General features: G+C 36.0%; 1 protein-coding gene across 1 annotated transcript; it reads right to left on the reverse strand.

Annotated features, from left to right (window-relative positions):
- Positions 1 to 611: 611 nt before the first annotated feature.
- On the reverse strand, positions 612 to 23,152 carry ANXA10 (annexin A10). The gene is made up of 12 exons (XM_053459935.1): positions 23,075 to 23,152; positions 20,975 to 21,059; positions 17,758 to 17,852; positions 16,798 to 16,911; positions 14,420 to 14,510; positions 14,082 to 14,161; positions 12,865 to 12,918; positions 12,676 to 12,769; positions 11,937 to 12,032; positions 6,807 to 6,865; positions 5,088 to 5,210; positions 612 to 910 (listed from the first exon to the last, which is right to left on the reverse strand). The coding sequence occupies exons 1-12, from the start codon at positions 23,090 to 23,092 to the stop codon at positions 842 to 844; spliced, it is 978 nt and encodes a 325-aa protein (XP_053315910.1). The 5' UTR covers positions 23,093 to 23,152; the 3' UTR covers positions 612 to 841.
- Positions 23,153 to 23,707: the final 555 nt, after the last annotated feature.

Below are 23,707 nucleotides of genomic sequence, written 5' to 3' on the forward strand. Positions count from 1 at the left end.
AAGTATGGACACATCAAATATTTAGCATTAAGGACATAATATTAATTCTATTAAATCATATTACAGCACAAAACATTGAATTACATTATGTAAATTTCACATTTTACCACATATGTTCCATTTTTCGCTTTCAATAGATAGCAGTAAAATTATGTGGTATGACAATAGTGATGAAATCTATGACCTAGTTTCCATAAATTCCAAGTTCTGCCCCATTTGTTTTAAACAGGTTAAAAAATTAGATCTGTGCCAACTGATGGGCATTCATGTCTGCTTTTATATTGCACCTAAATCAATTACATTGCGCATGGACACAGCCTCACTTTTGACCAACAATTACTTTATTTTTTTTATTTTTAACTGAGCTATGAATTGACCAACCTCATGGGTAAGCTTTAAATACAAGCTCTTGGGTGGGACAAATATTTGAGAATGGTGCTCGAAATATTTCAAAATTGTAATATTCAAAAACTAGATACATATTTTTATGTTGTGCTATTATTCCTTAATAATGTGATCACATTAACTAACACAGGGTTAGACTTGTTACCACGAATAAAGTTTGGTACTCAATTATACACATTTGTACATAAAATAAAAAGCAAGACATATTGATGATGGAAATGCAAACTTTTTTATTTTGAGTTTCGGTATGCAATTGCAATACGTATTACAAACCTAGCCGACAATTAACCATAATAATGTGTGTTTTGTATTGAAAAAATAATATTGCCTTTAGCGCCATAGAACTTTATATGAAACTGCAAACTTTTTTTCATTATCGTTTCTACTTCATGACCGTTTCAGCAGGAGTTTCTATCGTTTTATCTTGAAAATTATTTCAATAGTCACCACCGTCACCAGCACAGATAGCAAGCAATGCCTTTTCATAGTGTCCAGAAGAAAAATGCTGTAAAAACAAAATGAACAAAATGAAATGTTTAAAAGAAACATTATTTAAACCAGCATTAATCAAACAATAGATCTTTAATTGGTAAGTTAAAAAATATGACTTTATTAATTAGTTTTATAGCATCGTGTAGTAGTAGTAGGAGACCTTGCTGCCAGTTTGTAATATTGTATTGTATTGAGTGTCGGTGGTTATTATATCTAGATAATTAGGTAAATACTTTACTTTTTAATTTTGTATTGCTTGAAAAAATGTATGTAAACCGTCTTTTACTTCCTTGTTTGTAGTTTACTCTTTAAGTTCAAGTCATTTGTTAATTTTGAACAAAATAAAATAATGTATGCAAGAGTTTGACCTCTTGCTGCATACATATACTGTGTATATATATTTGTGGATGCAATAGTAAGTGTCAGGATGTTTTGTGTAAGGGAAAGCATGGATGTGCATATGTATTGGCAGGCATGTGTGGTTTTGAGCAGGTGTTTGTAAGAGTAGAATATATGTGTGTATTTTTACATTCTATCCATTATTGTCACTGTTTTGGGTCTAAATGGTATAGAATAAATAAAGGTTGTGCCTGAGCCAGACTGAGAGGAGCCTTTACTGAGAGAAGTCTGATAGGAGACTTGAGTGGGCACAATCTGGGTGCTGGGTAATTGCTGTTGATTCAATCTGGTTAAATCCTGTGTCTGTGTGTAATCTGGTGCTGGGACAAATAGTATCTGTACAATTTGGGTGCTGGAAAAGTCCTCTGGATGCAATCTGGGTCCTGAGGCAAGTCCTATGTGTGCAAGCTGGGTGCTGGGCAAGTCCTATTAAACCCTTATTAGTCTTTGGTTTGGTCCCACTAGACATGGGAGGAACACTGTGTCAAAATTACTATTTCCAGAAGCATTCAATGCACTAATTCTTTTGTAGCGGGAAAACCATTGCACAACATAAGATTTCTGCATACACAAACTACTAAAAATTAGAGGGAACATTGCCTAAGGTGTTCATTTTTCATACAACTCGGATGGAAAAGCTTTAATAAATCAACCCCCAAAATCTAACTGGACACCCTATATGTATATCTATATTCCAAGTAGGACCCCAAGCCATACTTGCTTCAAGAAGCCGATACTGACTCAGCAATAATCCATCTTTTACGCAGCCTACTAATGTTACATGTATACATGTGAACATACAACAGCATGGGCCCAAGAGCTGTTGTGGGCCACTGGGCCATCTGTCCCTTCAAAGATAGCCCAGCCTTAAGTAAGATTTATAATATTATATCATTATTATATATAATTCTATAAATAAAAAGACTGAAACGTTGACCAGAAAAACTGAGTTTCGTGGAATTATTTAAAACAAGTCCCATGAGTGCCGGTAACTTATTTTGGAATCTATATTATTATATATAGGTTATAAACAAACAAAATCTTTCACAGTACAATGTGTGGGTTGAGTTGTTTTTTTCCTGCATAAGTGGGTTATGTTATCTTGAATTTGACTTAAATAAGCAACATATATGCATACTACATTTGAATAATATGCATCATTAAGCACTGATCATTATTGTGACAACACTGAACGCTCATGTGTTCCTGTACTGTTCCTCTAGTTAGTATTAGAGTATAATGAATGCATATTTGCTGTGATTCAGGGATGAACTTTTTGACAATAACTCCCACAAAAGTGAGCAAATGCAAAATCTATTTAAAGAATTGATGGCAATTAACATTTTGTAGATAAATGGATAAACAAGTTCACCGACATCCCCGTAACAGCATAAAGGGCACAGTTTCAATTAAATTAGCATTACGTTTCCATAGGTATTGCAGATTTTAGTATCCACATATTGTTGTAATTTGCAAATAGAAGAAAAGTAGAGAAACCCATTTGCATTGCTTTGTTTGTTGCAACGGCTTACTAAATTAGATGAAAAAGTGAAATCTGCTGTTTTAATGCCATTTGACATTTTGCATTATCTGTACTACTGCGAATCGACAAAATGGCCAGATAGGATTATTACCCCTTCTGGCTGTTATTTTATAATATGAGATGACAAACAAAAACACACTTATATATTTTTATTGTCACTTAAATCACTGGAATACACCATATGGTATTTGGTACACTGCCAATAAACAATGTGGAAGGGGATATAAGTGAATGTGGTTGACACAAACGCATATATTTATTCTTTCCGAGTCCTCTGCACACATTTAAGAAAACATTCTATGCACAAATAGAGGGGACATAGGATGATTATATGAATAGTTATTATTATGTGTTGATTTGGATAGCACCCCCATATTCCACAGAGTTGTTTTATGTGTGGACATAGGTGGTAATGTATGCTATTAGGTATCTACAAAAATTATTGCATGGGGGGGACAAAGGGTCAGAGTGTGTGTGGAATGGACAGGCACAATAGCTGGATAGGACTAACATGCGCTACTCTTGATGCTTGGACATCAGCAGAATGAGGAGGAACATTAGCAGAGCTTACACGTTGACATGCTCATAAAAATCGCTGGTGTATTTCTTAGTATTTTTCAGCCAAACATGTATCAGCTAGCTTTATCTAACTACCCTCGAAAACAAAAAAACAGCGATGAGAATAATGACAGCCCATGTATGCTACAAAATCCCCAAGCTTGCACACATGCAATGCACACTTTAAAGATTTAAAGGAGCCACATTCAAAATTTTGGTATGCTGCAATTTAGCATCTTCTTAGTTAAGCCTGCTCCTGACAACACCGTCCATGGGAAAACAATAAAGTGAACGGTGCTGGTATTGGGGAGAGTGAAATAATATCAAAATACACTGTGTATCTAAAATTCACCATAAAAGACACACAGTTTACAGACACTTGACAAACCATAAAACATATATATCAACACCAATGATGTAAAAATCAGTGAAACTAAAGAAAAAATCTTACATATGTATAATCTACCAATCCATGTAAAGATAAAACATATATGGACTTGGAATATGTACAAATATTAAAATAAACAATAAAGAACAATGTGCACTCAAACAAAATCTGTTCTTATCATAAGGTGCAAGGAAAAGTGCAAGGGAAACTCTCTACAGCCAATCCCGAGTTAAATGTCTCCTTTGGAGCTTTTCACCTTCTGTGAGACCATATGTCAGTGGCAACTCCCAGTGTTTCAAATAACTTGTAGGGTTCCCTACCTAGCCTTCCCTATGAGAACTCCTGATCTCCTGCCATCAGGTCCAGCAGTCATCTCTTTTCTTTCTTCTTGTGCCATACTCACGTGCCAATCTGCAGAGTCCCTCGCTGGTTGCTGCTCTGCTGTTTGCAGAACTTGTTTTCAAGGTTCAGTTTCATTTCAACAGCCTGCCAGGTTGACCTCCAGCTGCTGCCTTTTGCAGATTTGACATGCTATTTCTGACTGTCAGTCTTCTGGTCTGCTGCATTTCAAGCTGTTCCTACACTGCTTCAGCCCATGAGCACCAGTGTCTTCACTTCCACTGGCTCTCGGTGTGCTAGGTAGCAACCAGGCCCGGCCAAAGACTTAACGCCGCCTGGGGCGAAGTTTAAAACGCCGCCCCCCCCGCCGGGGGGGGGCGGCGGCGGCATTTTAAACTTCGCCGACGCCATTATCTACCCCCCCCGGTACTTACCTTTAAACAGTCCTGCGGCGAGTCTCCCTGCTCTGCCACGGTGTCGGCTTGTAATGCTGAGCGCCGGAAATTGACGTCACTTCCGGCGCTCTGCATTACAAGCCGGCACCGGGACCGAACAGGGAGACTCGCCGCAGAGGAGAGAGAGAGAGGGGCGCCGAGCGGGTAAGCGAAAACCACTCGGTGCCCCTCTCTCTCTCCTCCGCTTCAAAAAAAAAAACCAAAAAAAAAGCGCTTGGGGCGGCAAAGTGCCGCCCCTTCTAAAGTGCCGCCTGGGGCAATTGCCCCAGTCTGCCCCATTATAGGGCCGGCCCTGGTAGCAACTATTCCCTGCCTAGAGGCTCCACCACTTAATTTATCACATAAATGTGGTTGTCGAGCTAGGCACTAATTCTCCTAAAACAAACATGATTGCTAATATTGAAACATGTATAATTAATGCTACCTAGAAATAAATGTATACACATTACTGTCAGCATCTCCATATTATTTCCATTTAAACATTAAGCGTAAAATTTAAAATAAATACCTTAATGTCATGAAACAATGTTTTTTCATATCGTTCCCTGTATTTTCTCCTTATGTTCATAAGATCTATTTCACTTCTAGAGATCAGTGTCCTTATTACAGTTTTGTTGTGAAAACCAAAGTCCTAGAAAAAAAGAAGTGAAATTTTAAGTCAAGGTATATTAATAGAGCAAAAATGAGTTATATAAGTGCTTAATTATACAAATGAATGTAAGTTGTGCTGCAATCTCAACACACAGACCACAAATGTGCATAAACAATCACAAATTATAATAATAGAGTGTTGCTCAAACGAACTCACCCTATGTGATAAAAATATATATATATACTTAAATATAAACTGAAGATTTGCTTGACTCAGGAACATGTTTACATAAAAGACAGAAAAAAATACACACAAATAGTGCAATATTGCAAAGTAATTTAAATATAGTCCCAGACCCCATTATAAAACTCACATATGGGTGAGCAGTATAGCTGCTCACCAGTGTAGGCACAAAGTATATTAATATACTGGGGTGTTTTTGACAGAAAAATGTACAGAAATCTGTACCCTAGCAAACAAAGCTCTGGACAATACGTGATTTGTGTGAAAAGAAATTATACTATTCTATGAATTTTGCTACTCTAGGTCTTGTAATGCAGAATGGATTTATTTTGAGACCTCTAAATTTCAGACATCCAAATAATAAGTTCTTTGGAGTAGGTTTGGAAAGCCATTTGATTCCTACTTATTTTTTTGGTCTTGAAGGTATAGCTTCCACTAGGCCATGAATCCTAAGTCCTAAAGGGATAGCAGATGACCTGACACCCATTATACTGGTGGTCTAGTGGAGTAGTATGAAGATCTGTGTCCACACTTTTAAATATGTTTGGACACACAAAGGGTTTAGGAAGCCCTATAAATTAGGGACTTCTGTTAATATGGTCCAGTAAAGACAGCATGTGGGTAAACCATAGTGTTCCCTACTCATCCACTAGGTCCTTGGGGATAGGAACTCCAAACGCTCCACTTCCAAGAAAGGCTAAATGAGCCAAACCTTTGGAAAACAAGACCCCTTGCAACATAGTTAAGCTTCTTAGAGATACAGGGAAGGGCATGGATTAAACACTAAAGGGTCGAGTACAATTTCTAGCCTAAAATGCTGTTTTATAATTTGAGATTCAATGAACTATAATAAATAATTTATAAAACCCAAAACTTAAATCTTGAGAGTGAGTCACAGGAAACACGTAGTGGTGGGGGGCTGCAATGAGTAAATATTAGTTCTTGTCCGTCTTCTTCTTCTTCCCATTCTCCAGCATAATAAGAAAGAGAATGATCTTCAACTCTTCCCTGGAGTTTCAGGGAACTCGATTTTAGCAATTAAATGATGTGTACTGCTACCACTCTGTAGACAAAATCTTTCAATATGTTTCAGTCTTTTCAGTTTGAGTGCTGATGAGCACCTTGTTTTCCAACATTATACAAAACATATTTTAGCTATTTTTATCCCTAGATGGCAGCAGAGTCATTGTGTGTTCACTGCAGTTCACTGCAGTTAATCCAGGCCTATGTTTTTTTTAAATTAATTAAAATGCTCTAATACTGGTCATCACGTTACAAATAATTGCTGTACTGTTTGATTTACCACCTTCTGAAATTTTTAATGGAAATAATGAAGTCATGGAATTAAGTCAATTCAGTAAAGTGTACTTACTTACATGTACATATACTTACATGAATTGCGCTGTGTAGCCTGTATGCAAAATACGATGCTTTGTCTCGTACACAAGCAACTGTGAACAATAAAGAATATATTTCACATATTCTTAACAAACAATATTTTAATCCATGTTTACTGCACACAGTCTTAGTATATATATATATATATATATATATATATATATATATAAAATGTGTCCGACATGGATGATGATGACGAACAACTTAACAACAACTAAAACTGTTTTTACACATGATGCCCCAGGTCACCTGCTTAAGGGCAGACAGGTAAAAGATAGCCAAGGCAAGCTCTCTTCTAGTTTAGCACTTTGGTCTTTCTAAGCACTTGTGTATTGTGTATTGTATCTTCCCAACAATATATTATTTTCTTCAATCTATCTATTTTAGACAGGTTGTTCTGAGACAGATATAAAGTTGGATTCCTCGAAGAGGTAATAGTAGCTCACGTGGTGCGAGCTGAATTTGATTTATACAATTAAATATATGAATGGAGTTATGTTTTTTGACCTTAGATCTAAGGTCCATTATGTGCTTAAGCATCTGTATTAACAGCCTAAAGAATATATATATATACAGTACCGTTACCTAACGCCTGCTACTTTACTTAAGACACATTGGTAATAATAGGTAATAAGAGAAAAGAGCTTGTTTAAATAAAAATGGATTTTTAAAGCTTCCATCGGATTCTCAAACTAGATACATTTGTAACACTAATGTAATATCTCCTTCCCGAAAGAAACAGCATGTCTTGAACATTGAGATTCCAAGTGAAGGGAAGCTATAACATACCTTTCTCTGCAGGGTTTTTTTTTATTAGTCAATAATTTATGAAGGTAATATACTAAGGCAGCGCCAAACTCAAATGAATAATTTACTAGAGTGTGTGTTCTTGTCAGCATGTGATTAGTTGTGAAGTGGATTCGTATCAGTAATTTCCCTGCATTGCATCAATATGCATGTGTGTCATTAGCTCCACCACATAAAAGCCAATGGAGACTTTCTTTCTTGTACTTTGGTTATATTAAACTGAAAGCAATACTGTCAAGCAATGTGGCAGTTTTGTGTAATTACCACCTGCGGTCCAGGGTTTAGATATATAATACAGTCTATTTTTTACATTAACTGTCGGTGCCTATAGTTACTAGGCCTGGGGTAGGCCCTTCAGGTTGGGATCCAGAATAAGCAATTGTCCTGATGTGAAAATGTAAAACCCATTACATTTTTTAGTCGTTTTTTTTTTCCTGTAATATGACCTGCTGATCCTAGCAACACATGGTCTTTCATATAACACAAGATTCACATTTTGTACAAGAAACATTTCTATAAATATTCAGTACCTTGATGACAATGCTGGCATTAGTCACTGCAGATTATATTGTTTGTATTGTTCTTTCGTGTGGAAAAATATTTTGTACTAATGGGAACTTGCGAGTATTGAGTTTTAGTTAAGTAGTGACTTAGCAAGAAACAAATACTAAAAAATATATAAAAAGGCAGACAAGCCGCTTACCGACTGGGTTTTGACCTCAGACTGAAGTACAGGTTTCTGTTTTTGTAAAAAAAATGTTTTGGGCTATTCCATGCAAAGGGATAGCAAGATGCTTATTGTGTTCAATGTTTCTTGTAATAATATAGCTGTAGCCCCCACAATTATTGGCTCCCCCCCCCTTTTATTGATCATAATAGGGGAATGGGGTGAGGTCCCGTCTCACATTGATTGAAAATATCATAATAATTATGATGTGATAATAGCGATAATACGATAAAGGACACATGCAGCTGACACAATGCATGTGACTAAAATGCACAGCATTGACCATGATATCATAGTGTTGACATTAAGCTAGCAGCTTCCTGTAACGAACTCTCCTGGATAATGTGTTTCTGAAATACAGTCCCCTGCAATGCTGAGGATACGGGCCACAAATTTATTGACTTTTTAATATTTGGAAATTAAATCCTCCTGTAATGTTCTAATTGAGATCTTTGTTAGCATAAGTAACATGTATGATTTATTATAGGAAAAAAGGTAACAGCTAAGGATATAATTACGAACATTTCCCTCTCCATGGAAACAATACAGACAATGAGGATTAAAAAGAAAAGAAGAAGCCATTGTGAATATTTTCTGTACATTGGCTTTTCACAGCAATGTATTCCCTCACCAGCTCACAGAGAGATAAACAGCATATAATAACCCTGGAGAAAAACTATACACAAATAAAGAACGGTACTTCTGTTAACTATTACATTGTCGTGGTGTGTATTAAAATCTCATTATTTTTGTGCAAAACACCAAATTTTGACATGATGAGTGAAAAACGGAAGTCCCTGCAGCTTCCTTGAGCTCTGCAGAGTGTTTCTATGTGAAGCGTTCCTCGGAAGTGCCTTGCCCCTAACTCTTCTATGTCCACCCATACCCAGCAGACTAGAATATCAACGGCACAGGGTTTAATCCTGACTTCTGATGATAGGCAGTGATATATTGGGAACATAAAAATGACCCTCATTTCTATTGACCAGAACCTGTAGCAGGCAGACAGGGGCTTGGGGAAACTTGTAGTCATTGTGTGGCCATAGGCACTTCCATTAAGTTTTAATATTACCTGTCAGTTACAAGAGCTGGCAGTTCTGTAACCCTTGTATGTATCATGGTGATCCTTTTTTATTTACCCATCTACCTCAAATAGATCAGCAACAGTTACTCATGCTGCTACTGCCTTTATAATGGGACAGTCTGGTCTCATAATAATGTCACCTGCAATGCAATCATTTTCAGAACAGGAGTTTTTTCTTCTGCATCTCATGATCTCAGTTTAGCTGGGATTTCATTTCAGAAATAAAAATAATGTACTTTATAGGCTTACCTTCCTCTTCTGTAAGATCATACACTTCAGAGAACAACAACTTCAGATAGATCCTTATTGTAAATGTTGCAGTATAATCACGAGTAACATTATGAACTTTTGTACTTTATGTACTTTTGTTCTGTTTTAAGATGTAGGTGAGGTAGCGAAGAGAAATAGCGTGACATGTGAAACATGTGTGTTTACAGAGGAAGTAGTTCTACTTGAACTCTACCAAGGTAAAAACAGAAAAATCCTGATGGGATACACCCAAAGTTAATAAAAGAGTTTCAAAGTGTCCTGGCAAAACAGTAGCCAGACTTTTTAACCAGTTTATACAAAGTTTTATAGTGATAAACTGTTACTATTGGCAGGGGTAGTTCCAGAAGACCAGAAGTTGGCAATTATAGTAACATTTCACAAAAACATAGCAGGGACCCTTACAGACCCCTTAAGTCTTACCTGTGTAGTTAGCAAATTACTGGAAACTGTGCTAAAGTTTAGGATTGTTAAATAGCTAGAGGCAAATGGTTTGCATGATCAGAAACAGCATGAGTTTACTACAGGGAGATCCTGTCAAATTAATGTAATTAAATGTTACTCGTTTACTAAAATAATAGACCAGAGAGGAGCAGTAGACACAGCCTATTAGTATTCAGCACTGTCCCCCATAGAAATCTTATAAATAAATTGCAGTCTTTGGGTTGGGTGACAAGAGACAGAAGGTTGTAGTTAATGGTGTATTTTCAGAGGAAGGACTTGTCATTAGTAGGGTATCTCAGGGATCAGAATTGGGACCCACACTATTTTTATTAGTGATATTATATAAAGTCTTAATGGTAGGTATGTATTTTTACAGATCATATAAAGGTCTGCAGCAGGGTAGACATTCTGTGTGGAACCACTCAAATGGCAAGCTGCAGTTTAATGTTGATTACTGTAAAATAATGTACTTGGGGCATAAAAATCCCAAGGGAGAATATAACATTGGGGGCACTGATCTCAGGAGGGGCTTAGGAGGAATTATTTCTGATGACTTAAAGGTGAGCAGGCAATGTAATAAAGTGACAGAAAAAGCATGCAGAGTGCTGGGTTGTGTTGTGAAAAGGATTAGTAGCAGCAAGAGGGTGGTGGTTCTGCTATTTTAGAGATCTCTGATCAGGCCTCACCTGATTATTGTGCACAGTTCTGCAGAAACATCTCCAGAAAGATATTGACATTTTAGATTTAGATTTTGCAAAAGCATTTGACACTGTTCCACACCAGTGGTTATTGTATAAGCTGGGACAAATAGGTCTTGGGGAAAATGCCTGCATTTGGATTAGAAACTGGCTTAGTGACAGGGTGCAAAGAGTTGTTGTTAATGGTAAATTCTCAAGCTGGACAACTGTGGTAAGTGGGGTGCCTCAGGGTTCTGTCTTGGTCCAGTTCTCTCTAACTTATTTATTAATGATCTTGAAATAGATATTGGAAGTCACAGAAGGATTTTTACAATAATTGGTAATTGGCCCAAGTAGGGTTTTTTGCCTTCGGGTGGATCAACTTTAGAACTAGGCATGTGTAAAAGGTTGAACTTGATAGACTGAAGTCTTTTTCAACCTATACTATATTTTTGACAAATTGCAATGTTAGAACTCAAGTCTAAAATTAGATGTTCAGAGGCTTAGATGTAATGTAAGGAAGTTCTACTTTACTTGCAGATTAGTAGGTGAATGGAACAGTCTCTCAACAGAAGTGGTGGATGCTAATACAGTAAAGGAACTTAAACATGCAAGGGAGAGACATAAAGCTTTCTTTACTATGAAAACAGACCAATAGGTCTGATAGGACTGACAGGAGATTGAATCCCTTCCATCAGGAAGCTTTTTATGGGCAGACTAGATGGGTTTATCTAGTAGTCATCTTTGACTTCCACATTAATGCCGAAAAGCAGCAGGCTTTCAATGAATCTGAATTTGTTGATTAAGTCAGGTTTAAAGACATAACATCTTTAAGTTGGTATCAATTCAATTTTCAATTCAATATTCAATTAAATTTCTACATACTATGTTGAATCTATTCTGCCAGTTTGGGTTTGCTAAAGAATACGAGGAGATGGGATTTCTTGACCCGGATTCACCTTAAAGGATTAAAATGATGGGCCATGATGGTGTGAGAACTGGGGTGATACTTGAGTCTTCTGATAACAAACCTGGTAATGTATGCTATTCATGTATGCAATTAGGAGTCCAGACTTGTATTGTGGCCTGTGCACTCACTGCACAAAAGTAGTTCTTACCAATTGCCAAGAGAAGCTGTTGAAAGTTTCCTTCATAGCACTCTTCAATAGCCGCTACTATATCTTGCCCCGAAATATTCTGAAACTCTTGGAAAACTGGAAGAAAAAAGCAAACTAATTTCATATATTGAAACCTATTACTAAAACCATTTCTATTTTATCTACACTGTTAATCATATAATTGATACAAAGATTAATCTAGCATATTATATTATGGAATACTCACTTTCCATCAACATTGTAAGTAAAGACGGTAATCAAACATGGATATCACAATACCAGATGCAGTCCTAAAATGTTATAAAATGATTTTTGCTGGTACTAGTAAGTATAAACAATAAACTAAAACTAAATCTTTATTGAGTATAGTTAAAATACTGGTGATAAATACTTAAAATATTCCTAGCTAGATCTTGAGATAGAGGGTTGCCTGAGACTGAGCAGTTCACTGGGACTTACCTTGTGATATCGAATCGCAAGGCTAAACGGCTGTTCAAAGTAAAGAGCCAGTAAAGATTCTATATATAGGCTGGTATAGCTCTATGGGGATGATGGGGATTTTTAGTTCATTGACTATGGTAAATACTACCACCAAAAAAGTTGCTCTTTTAAATATAATTTAACTTCAGATAAAGGAAAGTTTCGAGGGAACGTTTGAGAATACATAAAAACATTAACATTGATGGTGACACGCGTGCAGTGCAAGGCTGTTAAATATACCTTATATTATATGCCTTACCTATCCATAATTGCTGGTAGCTTTTGTTGCATAATATCATTTGTAACATGGTTTTATGTTCACCGGTTTTCCTTTGGCATGCTTCCCATAGAACCTGAAACATAAATAATTGACATGGCATAAGCAATGCTTCACGGACATTAAGTAATTAAGTTGCTTCCACAACGGATCAACTTTGGACATCTTTACCATGGCATCTTGAGCCGCCATGCCAGGATCTGCATATCCTTCTTCTCTCACACCCTAAAATACATAAAAGGTAAGCAATAAATACATAAAATAGCAATTATTTTGTTGTGATATTTAAAATATTGCTTTTGCCATTAAAATTTCATGTCAACTAAAATTAACTAAATGTAAATGTGTTTTTTTTCTGTACTCAAATAGTAAGCATACAAAGCTAGAACAAATAAAATGTTTTCTAATGAAATGGGCTACACTTACATTATAAAATATAGGGTAAAACCGTGACATTAGCTCCGAATATACACAGCTGCCTTTTCTTTATTTAAACTAAATTAACTGTATTAGTATTTTTCATAACATCACTTGTAGGCGCCGGTATTATGCCAATAATGTGACTCAGTATTCCTCACTTGATATTCTAGTACTCCAGCTTCCAGGATAGAAATATATATTTCCATGTGCAGACTGCTCATAATAATATATCTCCCACAATTTGAAATGGTCAAAGACGAATGCTTTTGCTTTAGGGTATGGTTAGAGAAGTGGTCCCAGGCAGACTTTTTAATGTGACTTTATGATCTATTGATAGCTATTTATGTAACTGAGTATAGCACTTAGAAGGAGAATAACACATTTTATTTACTCAGTCATTTCTAAGTAGAATACTGTGATATCCTCATCCCTAGCAACCATTCTGAGCTTATGGAAAAAAGAGACGTGAATTGGACGAAGAAGGTGGTACATGGGCAATTTAGTCCCAAATATGGTCTGTCCTTGTGTAAAAAAAACATTTAGGAAGTATGCATATGTAACCCAGTAAAGGACTGGTGCCTACAGAGACTTCTGCCATTCAAGCAATGACTTCATGAATCAAGAGAGCGATGAGAAATATATATGTTGCAATCTTCAGTAGATCAGTGTTTTATTCTAGAACCTACATCACACTCACTATTGTCAGTTTGCAATTAAATAAATATATTGACCTACACATAGCATCATATTTTGTAGTCTAGGCTAAACAACCTTAAAATGTTTGTTTCACAGCACATTTGAGCTGTTTGTTAATTATTCTATCACCTCTATTACCGTTATGCATTTGCAGATGACCCAGACAATCAATGGAACAAATCATTAAACTTGAACCGTATTCTCATTAATTTATGTTTAAGGGAGCATTACCATCATTCTGTGAATTAATGAAAGCAAGTAGTCCACTCTACCTGAACCAGGTTCATTAAAGTATCTCTGAAATGACCTGAGGTCTCAGAGTAAATATCTTGATCCAGACTCTTTCCATATTCTAGAAAGAAACACTTGTTAAAATAGTATTTATGAATGGCACTCATTTTCTATAATTTACTCAGTTATCTACATTAATTCTGTGCACAAAGTTAGTTTTTATCTCCTAGAAAACCAATATATTCATTGATTATATGCAAGAAAAAAGATTGAGCACAATCTCATTTGCATGTCCTAGCATTAAAAAGTAACAATATACTGTTTAGTATAGTATAGAACGAAACAAAAACAAATGTAGATAGTACAATAAAATAGTTACGCATTAAGTAGGCTTCTTTCATTTGAAATATATCACCACTTGTTCTTGATGCTAAAATATCAATGAGACAGCTTTCGTCTGTTCCAAGTCCCTGCAATAAAAGATAGAATAAATAATGTGAACACGCTAATATAAATTGCATTTGTCTTAAGAATACTTGCTATCTAAAAGCTAGAGTATGCATGTACTGTATGTGCAATTGGAAACAGGACATCTCCTATAAGTCAAAGAGCTTGAGGATATCCCTGTGCTTTTCAATTATCAAATGTGTTAAATAGCATATGCTGGCTGATGTATATCTTTAAAGAGAAACAATCTATATTGGACCAGCAGCAGAATAGAAAAACCAAAAACTAGCAACTGACCAATGATCTCGCTGCTGGCTTCATTTGCTTGGCCGTATGATGCATGAGTATCAAAACATTGGCCTTAAAGTGCCAGGGTCACCCAGTCATTCCCAGTTTGGCACTGCTACTTACTCATAAATTAGATCTATGATCAAGCACCACTTGGCACAAAATGCGTTAGGCATTGTGCTTTATGTTTAGTGTGAGTTTATGTACCTATGCTGGCAATGGAGTGAATTAATGCATATTTTAAGAAAAAATTGCCCCTCACATGATCTATATATATATATATATATCCCACAGCGTAATTAACTATATATCTACTTAGATCATTGGAAACAAACTATTAAATTTTTTTTAAACTCATAGCGAAAGACAAAGTTGATCAGCATGATTATTTCCCCTCTTGTAGCTTTCCTGAAACATCCCCAGCGCTCTTCAGACAACTATCTGAAACCAAGCATCAGGGCTGTCTTTAATGTGGGGCAAAGGGGGCAGCTGCCCCAGCTACAGCCATTCCTAGGGGGCCTCTTGAGCCCACAGAAACTGTGCAATTACTTCTATACGGGCCCGCTGCTTATCTCTGCGTGTCTGCAACATCTCTTGTACCACCCAGTGGATGCAGGAACCCAGAGGAGTCATATTATGTCACGTGACCCTGCTGTGTTCTTGCTTCCCCTGGGCTGTAAAGAGAAGTTGTTTGCACAGTGTGAGAGCAACGCAGAGTTTAGGTGTCAGCCCATACGGAAATGTGTACAAGCGCCACAGACAAATCTGCAGTTCAGGTAAAGGGGTGGAGAGCGTATGAATGAATATGTGTGAATGAATATGTGTGAATGAGTTAATGAAAAAGTTTCTGTATGAGTATCTGTGAATGAGTGAATGAATAAGTATTTGTGAATGAATATCTGTGAATGAGTGAATGAATGAGTATACGGTATATGTGATAGCATGGATGTGTAAGTGGAGGGCAAAGATGCCACAGGCAGGTTGTTTTGAGGGCACGGTTGGCAGGGGGAGACTGTTTGGGGAAAATATGGCCCAGGGAGGCTGTTTGGGGAAAAGATGGCACAGACAAAGATGGTAAGTCCTATGCATCCAATCTGGGTGCCAGGGCTGACCTTTGGGGTTTGCGACCTAAGATCTTTGTCTGCAATTTAGGGGTTTTGTGCATTATTTATTTGATTTATACCTTGAATGCTGAGTTTGTTGGTGATTTTCAGTTTATCTATACCTGTTTCATGTGTTATGTATTAATACCTGCAAATACAGGGTTTGTATATTTTATTCAGTTCATCTATTCCTGCATGTTGTGTTTCCATGTGTTGTTTATTTGATCTATACCTGAACTACATGAGGGAGGAAAAGAGAGGTATGGTACAGTGAAGGAGAGGGCAAAGGGACCCCCCCCAGTGATGATGGGGGAGGGCCTAGCACAGGGTGCCTGATCACCTAAGAACGGCCCTGATCGTGACTCACACTCCATTTCAGGTTGCTCACCCAGGCTATTCATTTTTGGCATAGTATTGTGCTCCTCCCCTACCCTGCATGTGTGGCGTGAGGGTGTTTCATGCAGAGTCACATAAAGGTCATAAGCAGGGAAGACTGCACTGATGTGAGGGCATGATTGAATGCCAAGGAGTGGGGGATGAGGGCAAGCAAATGCTTGTCCAGTGTCCAGTCAATATTAAAGGTGGCTGTGCCGAGCACTAAGAGAGCCCCTTGCAAGAATCAACAAGCTTTCCTGAAACATCCAAAGCGCTCTGCAGTCCACCATCTGAAACCAAGCACTAAGAGAGGCCCTAGCAAGAATCAAAAAGCATTTTTGCCAGGAACTTTGTATAAAGTACCATAAGGTAGATGGCAAACTCATGAGCAGGGTTCTCAACTCTTGATGTGTTAGTATGCATTAATGTTTATTTGTTACGTAAGAGTGAACTGCCCCAATTAAATTGCACAGCAATTTCGTAATTTATTGTCACTTAAGAAAAAAAGGTAATAATAATAATGATTAAATGGGAATATAATTACCTTCATAGCATGGTAGAGTTCATGAGCATCATAGGCTGGGAAAGGAAACATCAGACCAACCAATACCTCTTCAAGATGACCATCAAGATTCTCTTTTAGGTCTCCACGCAAATCCTCAAAGAAAAATAATAAAATAATAAAATTAAGTGGTTAAACACAGAGGTATAGTAAATTCCAGCACGTCAGTTAATAGGAATCAATGAATATTCTAAATAATTTCTCTCGTATTTCCAATACATTTATCATGCAAGAGCTACAATTCGATAACTACATTGGATTTATTATATTAACAATTCAAATTTTCATGTTTTTTTGTATATAAATATAAAATTTGGGGGCTAATATTCTGTTATTAGCAAAAATTTTGCTTTTTACATGATCAGCTGTTCGGGGTAGTAATGAATGATGCCTTGCCTGAAATGATAAGATGTTGGGAGATGCTGAGAACCCAGTCACAACCATTTAACTATAGTATAATTGTATGTGTTTCAAAATTCATACACTAACTTTAAAAAAAATCTGTTTTAGGGGGTGGTTGATATAAGGGTTAAATATTAATTACCAGGTATCAAGGGTTTCATTGTTGTTCATCATTTTCCAATGTGAACAAAATAACTTGTTTCCATCCTCTAGGAGAATGATAATATTTTGATGTCACAACCTTCTTCTCACATGCTAATGCCAATACTAACCCTTAGGTCGTTCTTTGGTCTTTGGAGCAATACATAATTGTTTAATTTAAAAATAAGTGATTCTAAGCCCAAAAGAAAATGACTATGGCTAACCATCATTCACAAGTTTCTGTCACTGCAGGTACCTTTAGGTACAAGGATCACTGGTGCCTGCAACAAAATATCTAGAATATCTTAGAACATTCCGGAAGCATCTAGATCCCAGTACTGTTTGCTATTCCTCCCTTGAAAGGATAATGATTTAAGAAACATAGAATAGAGTTTATACTCTGCCATATAAGCCTCCATAGGCTTCTGCTATCATAATCCTTTGTGCATTGGAGCGCTGGGTTAAAATTTCAATTAGGACATCCTTATTGCATCCTGGAGAGAAAAAGAAAAGATACGTTTATGAGCTCATTTTGTGTCCATTTAACAAATATAAAGGTATTAAATGGTTAATAGTTCTACATATACCACACTCGCGTTTTGTGTCTTGATATATATATACATCAGGTTTGTTTTGTTTGTTTTTACAAAGCTCAGCGAGGCTTTAGAATATGTAAATGCGTACCTTTGGGCTCAAAAGGGGTCATCTAAGTGTCCAATAGAAAATAACATGGTTTATTTGTCTTCCCTGGATACAATAGTTTAAAGCGCACCAGCCACCACTAAGGCCAAAAGAACGTTCATGCCGATGGTTCCATGCTTAACAATGTTCACTGGAATTACATTTTCTAAATATTTCCCTAACAGTTGAAGTAATGCTGGATCTGCATTTTTAATTGTCTGTAGCACTGCCTAGTTTTCATTTAAATATGATCAAATTCATGTAAATGCATCATTTAAGATGTAAACTGAATATATCTCTGTAGAATAACATTTTGCCTTAAGCACAAAGTGGATAATAATTAAACTCTTATATTAAATCCTTGGTAAATGGAGTGTTGTGTAACACAGTTGTTAGATTGCCTGAAATGATCTGTTATAGAAAAGCATGGCTCACATAGCAGAAACAATTAAAACAGAAATTATCTGCAAGCTTATTAATGATGTGTATTTTGAGTTGATATGGTAATAATAATTTGAAATATTAACACTGTTTGAACATACCCATTAATAAAAGGGACATCAACACTTTTTAAATGAATGCGAATTAAATGCAGCATGATACATTTTTACAATAAAATTGTTATTAAAGTTTTTTCACATTAATAAACAGAATAATAGGACACAGAAGGAAAAAGAGAGGGGTTTCAAAGGAATGACAAAGCATACGTGCACATACAGGCCACATGCATGAGTACCATCCCAGGGTACACCTGGTAACAAGTTTTCATCAACCATGCGATTTGCGCTTAACCATCAATGTTCGTGCGTGTCTCATTTGTTCTTGTGGGAGAGCTGTGCCTTTCTTACTAGAAATCTTTGCTCAAACAGATGTTTTGTCGTACTATACTCCGAGACATTCTGACAGGTGGTCCTCCTTGAAGGAGGGTACTGCTATAGAATCTTCTGTCTGTCCACACCACCCACTCTCTCCCGGGAAGAAGAAAAAAGAGCGGGGTAGAGAGAAATAAAAAGGTAAAGAAGTTTGAGGTGGGGTGCTGCCCTATGAGTCACCTGTTTTCACCATGTTCTCAGAGGAGGTTAATTTTAGCCAGGACACCCAGGTGGCCATATAGGCGATGCACTGATCTGAAGCATGAGTAATTTCCTGGTTGGCCTGTGCTTACATGGGAGAGATCCTATGAAGTGAATGACCTGTGCATAGTGGAACCTTTCAAACTATGTGGGGTGAACATCCGGCAACATGATACCAGCTTGGAGACCCTGGTGCCAGCTTGGAGACCCTGGATCCCATTTCCATTCTTGTGGGAAGGTCAAGGTTGAAGGTGAAAGGCAGCATGGGGGAAGAGTAAAATGAAAGCATCCTTTCCCATCCTTCTGGTGTGCCATACATGTAGAGTCGGCTATATGGTGTAATGTGAAGGTACTGTCTTCCTCATTTTCCAGAGTTTCTGCCAGAGGGATGGGGAAGTGTGACTGCTCCAGACCTACCCACACTTTGTCTGGTCGACCAACAGTTTTGTGCAGATGTGTGGCCCAGTAGTACTTTTGTACATTTGAGAGGTCGAGCCTGTCGTTTTCTTTAGGGAGGTAAAGTACTGTGTATATTAGCCTAGGCGTGCTGCCTTGCAAGAAAAATCTTAAACATAGCCTCTTGAAAATAATGATACATTTTTTGTGATAACATTTACTTTTGTGGTTTTGTGAGCCACTTTAGATGTATATTTAGTTAGCTTTTCCCTGACAGTCATGGCTTCATGTGGTAAGATGCATTATTCACTTTGTGCTGGGTTATGTTACTTCTTAAGATAATACTTTGAGAAAATGTTAGTTCCCTAAATAGTTTCTCTGAAAAAAATGGAGGTAGTGAAGTAAAAAGGTTCCAGTACACTTTTGTAGAATGTTTTGGCAAAGCACTGTAATGCCTTTCAGATATGTTCTTTCTAAGCCATATTGGGAACTTAAAAATAAGGCCCAGTAACAGATCAACTGAGAAGCAGGCCCAGCTAGACTCATCTATCATGTTGCATGCACCAATATCAGCCCTGCCCAGAACACTAATAGAATGGATCATGTTAAGATGGAGAGAACAGAGAAACTGTGGCCTGACACACAAATTCCAAGTCAAAATAAACTGCCAATTATTATCAATTATCAATTGATTATAAACAATTTCCGATCTCTGTTGCCAGCTATTCCCTGTTTCTGTTAAGAGTTGGCTACTGTTCAATTAGAACTGTAGACAGTCCTTAGACACTTATTCCTATTTTAAATTACTCATAAGACAGTCAATGTTTATGATATATGTAGATGTATACTAATAGGCTATCGTTGTTAAATACATACATTACAATATATTATATGGCAGATGTGTAACCCTGCTACCCTGCCTTCTAATATTGTCTCAATTGAATCTGCTCCACCAATGTAAAGGCTGTTTATCATTTGCTGTTGAAATGGAATCTGTGACAAGCAAATTTTGACATGTGGGAAACAGGAGCCAAAAATACTAAGCATGCCTAGAAATGTCATATTGTACTTAATGCATGTATAACATCTCTAGGGGTGCCAAGGATACTCCTAGTCTTTCGACATATTAATATACGTTACAGTTCTAGATGTATGTCACTTCTTACAAATCAATAAATAACATTCTGTATTATGTAAGCAATTAAATCAAAATATTGGAAGTGAAGTAGGAAATATATATATATATATATATATATATACACATTATTAGTTATTGTATTTCAGATTATGTTCTTGTCACCATTTAAAATGTAGGTACACTATTATCATGCAATTTATTTATATATATCATGCAATAATATATATATATATATATATATATATGTATATATATATATATATATATATATATATATATATATATATATATAATAATTGTTATATGGCACTTATAGTATTAAACATACCAAATCCTTGAAGAGCTCCTCTGAGCATCTGGGCATCAATCATGGGATCACAGTTTGGGTTTGGGAATATGGTCCCTTGAAGCTGCTGAAATATGAACATTAAAAAAATTATTAAAATATTGTATCTCATTAGGGCTTTATTTATTAAAGTTCAGGGTAGGGCTGGCACCTTTAGCCCAGGGGGGTAAGTAAAGAAGTGACCCCTTCCCCCCTCCATTCTATATCAGTATACCCTCAATTTAGTTTAGTTACTAACCATACATGCAAATATATTGGCTTACCAGGTCTCTGACTTAATTGTCATTCACATTATGTGTGAGCTATTGTGCTACTACTTTGGGTAACGTCTGCCTCCCAGAGCAGGTCGGATCAGCATTAAGGGTCATGCTGGGCTGGCACTGTATAAAAAAAGAATTGTCCCCATGCCTGCCAGGCCAATTTGCTTTTGCTGAAGTTCAAGGACTAGAAAACATCCACTGCACACATCTTAGCATGGAACATCAACGAGCTCTTCTCTGGCTACCATTACACTTAACACCTTTACTTCTCACCTCAGTCTGGAAAGCATAGTGCTGCCTGCACATACCAACTCTAGTTAGTGGGAAATCAAGTCCTGATAATGCTGCTGCTTTCAAATACATTTTACAATGGGTTTGATTCCTCAGTGCTAGCTTTTAAATTCTCATGAAGCGGCATATTGTGTAAGGTTCAGAGAAATGTACCACTGTTTTGTGGGAAGTATACACCTAAGTATCATATTCAGCTTTAAAGAGCGTGAGTGTCATTGTTTTTTGGGAAGATAGGTTTATATGATATACAGAAAATGTGTTTTTTTTTTAAATTTTACATTTTCACAATTTATGATCTGTGAGGACTAAGTGTGTTGTTAAGACCTAGCATCTACGGTGCATTTGTTGAATAAAACCCAAAATGTTGCTGATATTGTGCTGTTTTTATGCCATTTTTTTGTATAGCCCTTTTGAAATAATATTGCCAAATTCAAAGCCTTCAGACATTTTTATAATTTTCTAGCTATAAGTAGCAATATTTTTTTTCGATGACTTTTTGAGGCATGTTTTAACAGTTGCAATATTTCAAGGTTCAAATCTATTATAACTTTTGATGGAAAAACAGATTCAATTGTTCATAGGAATTTATTATCTTATTATAACTTTAAACTAAACAAACAAGATAAAATGTCACTGAAAAAGAACTCAAGGTTATGTTGAACACAATTTGAATTATATGTTTGAATACTTTTTATAGTGTTCAATTTTTTTTTACACTTAAGCAAAATGATTTTATAGTAATTTACTAAAAAAAAAGCAAATTACCTCCAAAAGTAATATCTACCAGCATTATAAGTAACTACTTTTTGCAAAAAAAAGAAAATGGCCAGCTCGTTTATCAAAAGGAGTACGTGTAATGTCATCTTAAAGATAAAGTTCCACTAAAAAATTATATCTAGAAATCTAAATCGAAATAACTAAATCAATGTGCCTACATCTTGTCTTTTATGCATCACAAACAAATATAACATCATGTGTGTTTCTCTTAATTCAATAAAAAACTCAATTCATATTGTTTATAGAATAAACAAAACAGAAAATTCAATACGTCAGTTCTGTTTATACAATATAAAGAACATTTTTCAGTTTTATCTGTCCACATAAAGCATTTTTTACATTAAGCATCAAAAATCAATTTGGGGTAAAAAAAGATAATGTGTCGTTGCTAGCTAGCTTTTATTTATTTTTTGGTATGTTTTCATAAGTTGTTAATGCTAAACCCTACTGCTGAGGGTGGTATAAAGATTATATATATATATATATATATATATATATATATATATATATGTTTATTTATTTTTTCTTAAAAATTGGTATATCATAACTGATTACATCAAGTGGTTGACCATGGGTCGTAATCCATTTTTTATACCTACTGAAAGAATTAGGCTGTTTACCCACAATTATGTACTCATTGCTAGTAAAAGAGGAATACAAAAAAATAAATAATTTGCATTTTACTTTTACCCATGCAAAATAATTAACATTTCGATTATACTAAATATATTACACAAAATAATTATTAACTTACATAATCACCGCAAAACATTGTAATGCAGATTTTCTTGGCCTTGGAGGCAAAACGATGGGGATTAGTAAAAAGTGAGCCCTTAACAGATGTGATGGAAGCTTTAAAAGTGTATAACCAAGTCCCGCCCAATCTGATAACGAAAGCCACATGCTAATCATATTCCGTTTGCATAAAACAAAGAGTAGCACTTCTTGGTACCGGGTATGTGTGCTAACCCATCAATCATGTATCGAGAAGCACATTCATTTTGCAGAACAAATAAAACTTAATCAGAATTTTTGCCTGTTACAGATATGAAATCAGCCAATCAATGCGAAGGCTCTTTGAAAAGGCACTAGTTAATAATTAATTCTATGACACATTGTAATATTACTGTGTGGATATATTCAAGATATTTTTTATTTCCATTTTTCATGTATGAAAATATCACTACATGTTTTGAACAATTATTTCTGGAAAATATATTATTTTGCTAATTCAATGAATTTGGCATAGCAACAGTCTTTACAATGTGTATCAATTGGATCCACATAAAGGTTTTCTAATACAGTATTTATGCATACATTTACTTGAGATAGCAGCTATGATCATTTCTACTTATACTCCTAATTCTGTTATTATATTATATATGTT

Source organism: Spea bombifrons, chromosome 1, assembly GCF_027358695.1.
Source record: "Spea bombifrons isolate aSpeBom1 chromosome 1, aSpeBom1.2.pri, whole genome shotgun sequence".
Classification (NCBI taxonomy): Eukaryota; Metazoa; Chordata; class Amphibia; order Anura; family Pelobatidae; genus Spea; species Spea bombifrons.

What these genes read in the sequence shown, in the direction of transcription:
- ANXA10 (XM_053459935.1), bottom strand. An exon ending in CTTTAATGAACCTGGTTCAG is followed by an intron (nt 12,919 to 14,081) that starts GTAGAGTGGACT and finishes TATGTATTTTAG; the next exon opens with GGTGTGAGAGAAGAAGGATA. An exon ending in ACAGCTTCTCTTGGCAATTG is followed by an intron (nt 6,866 to 11,936) that starts GTAAGAACTACT and finishes TATTGTTCACAG; the next exon opens with TTGCTTGTGTACGAGACAAA.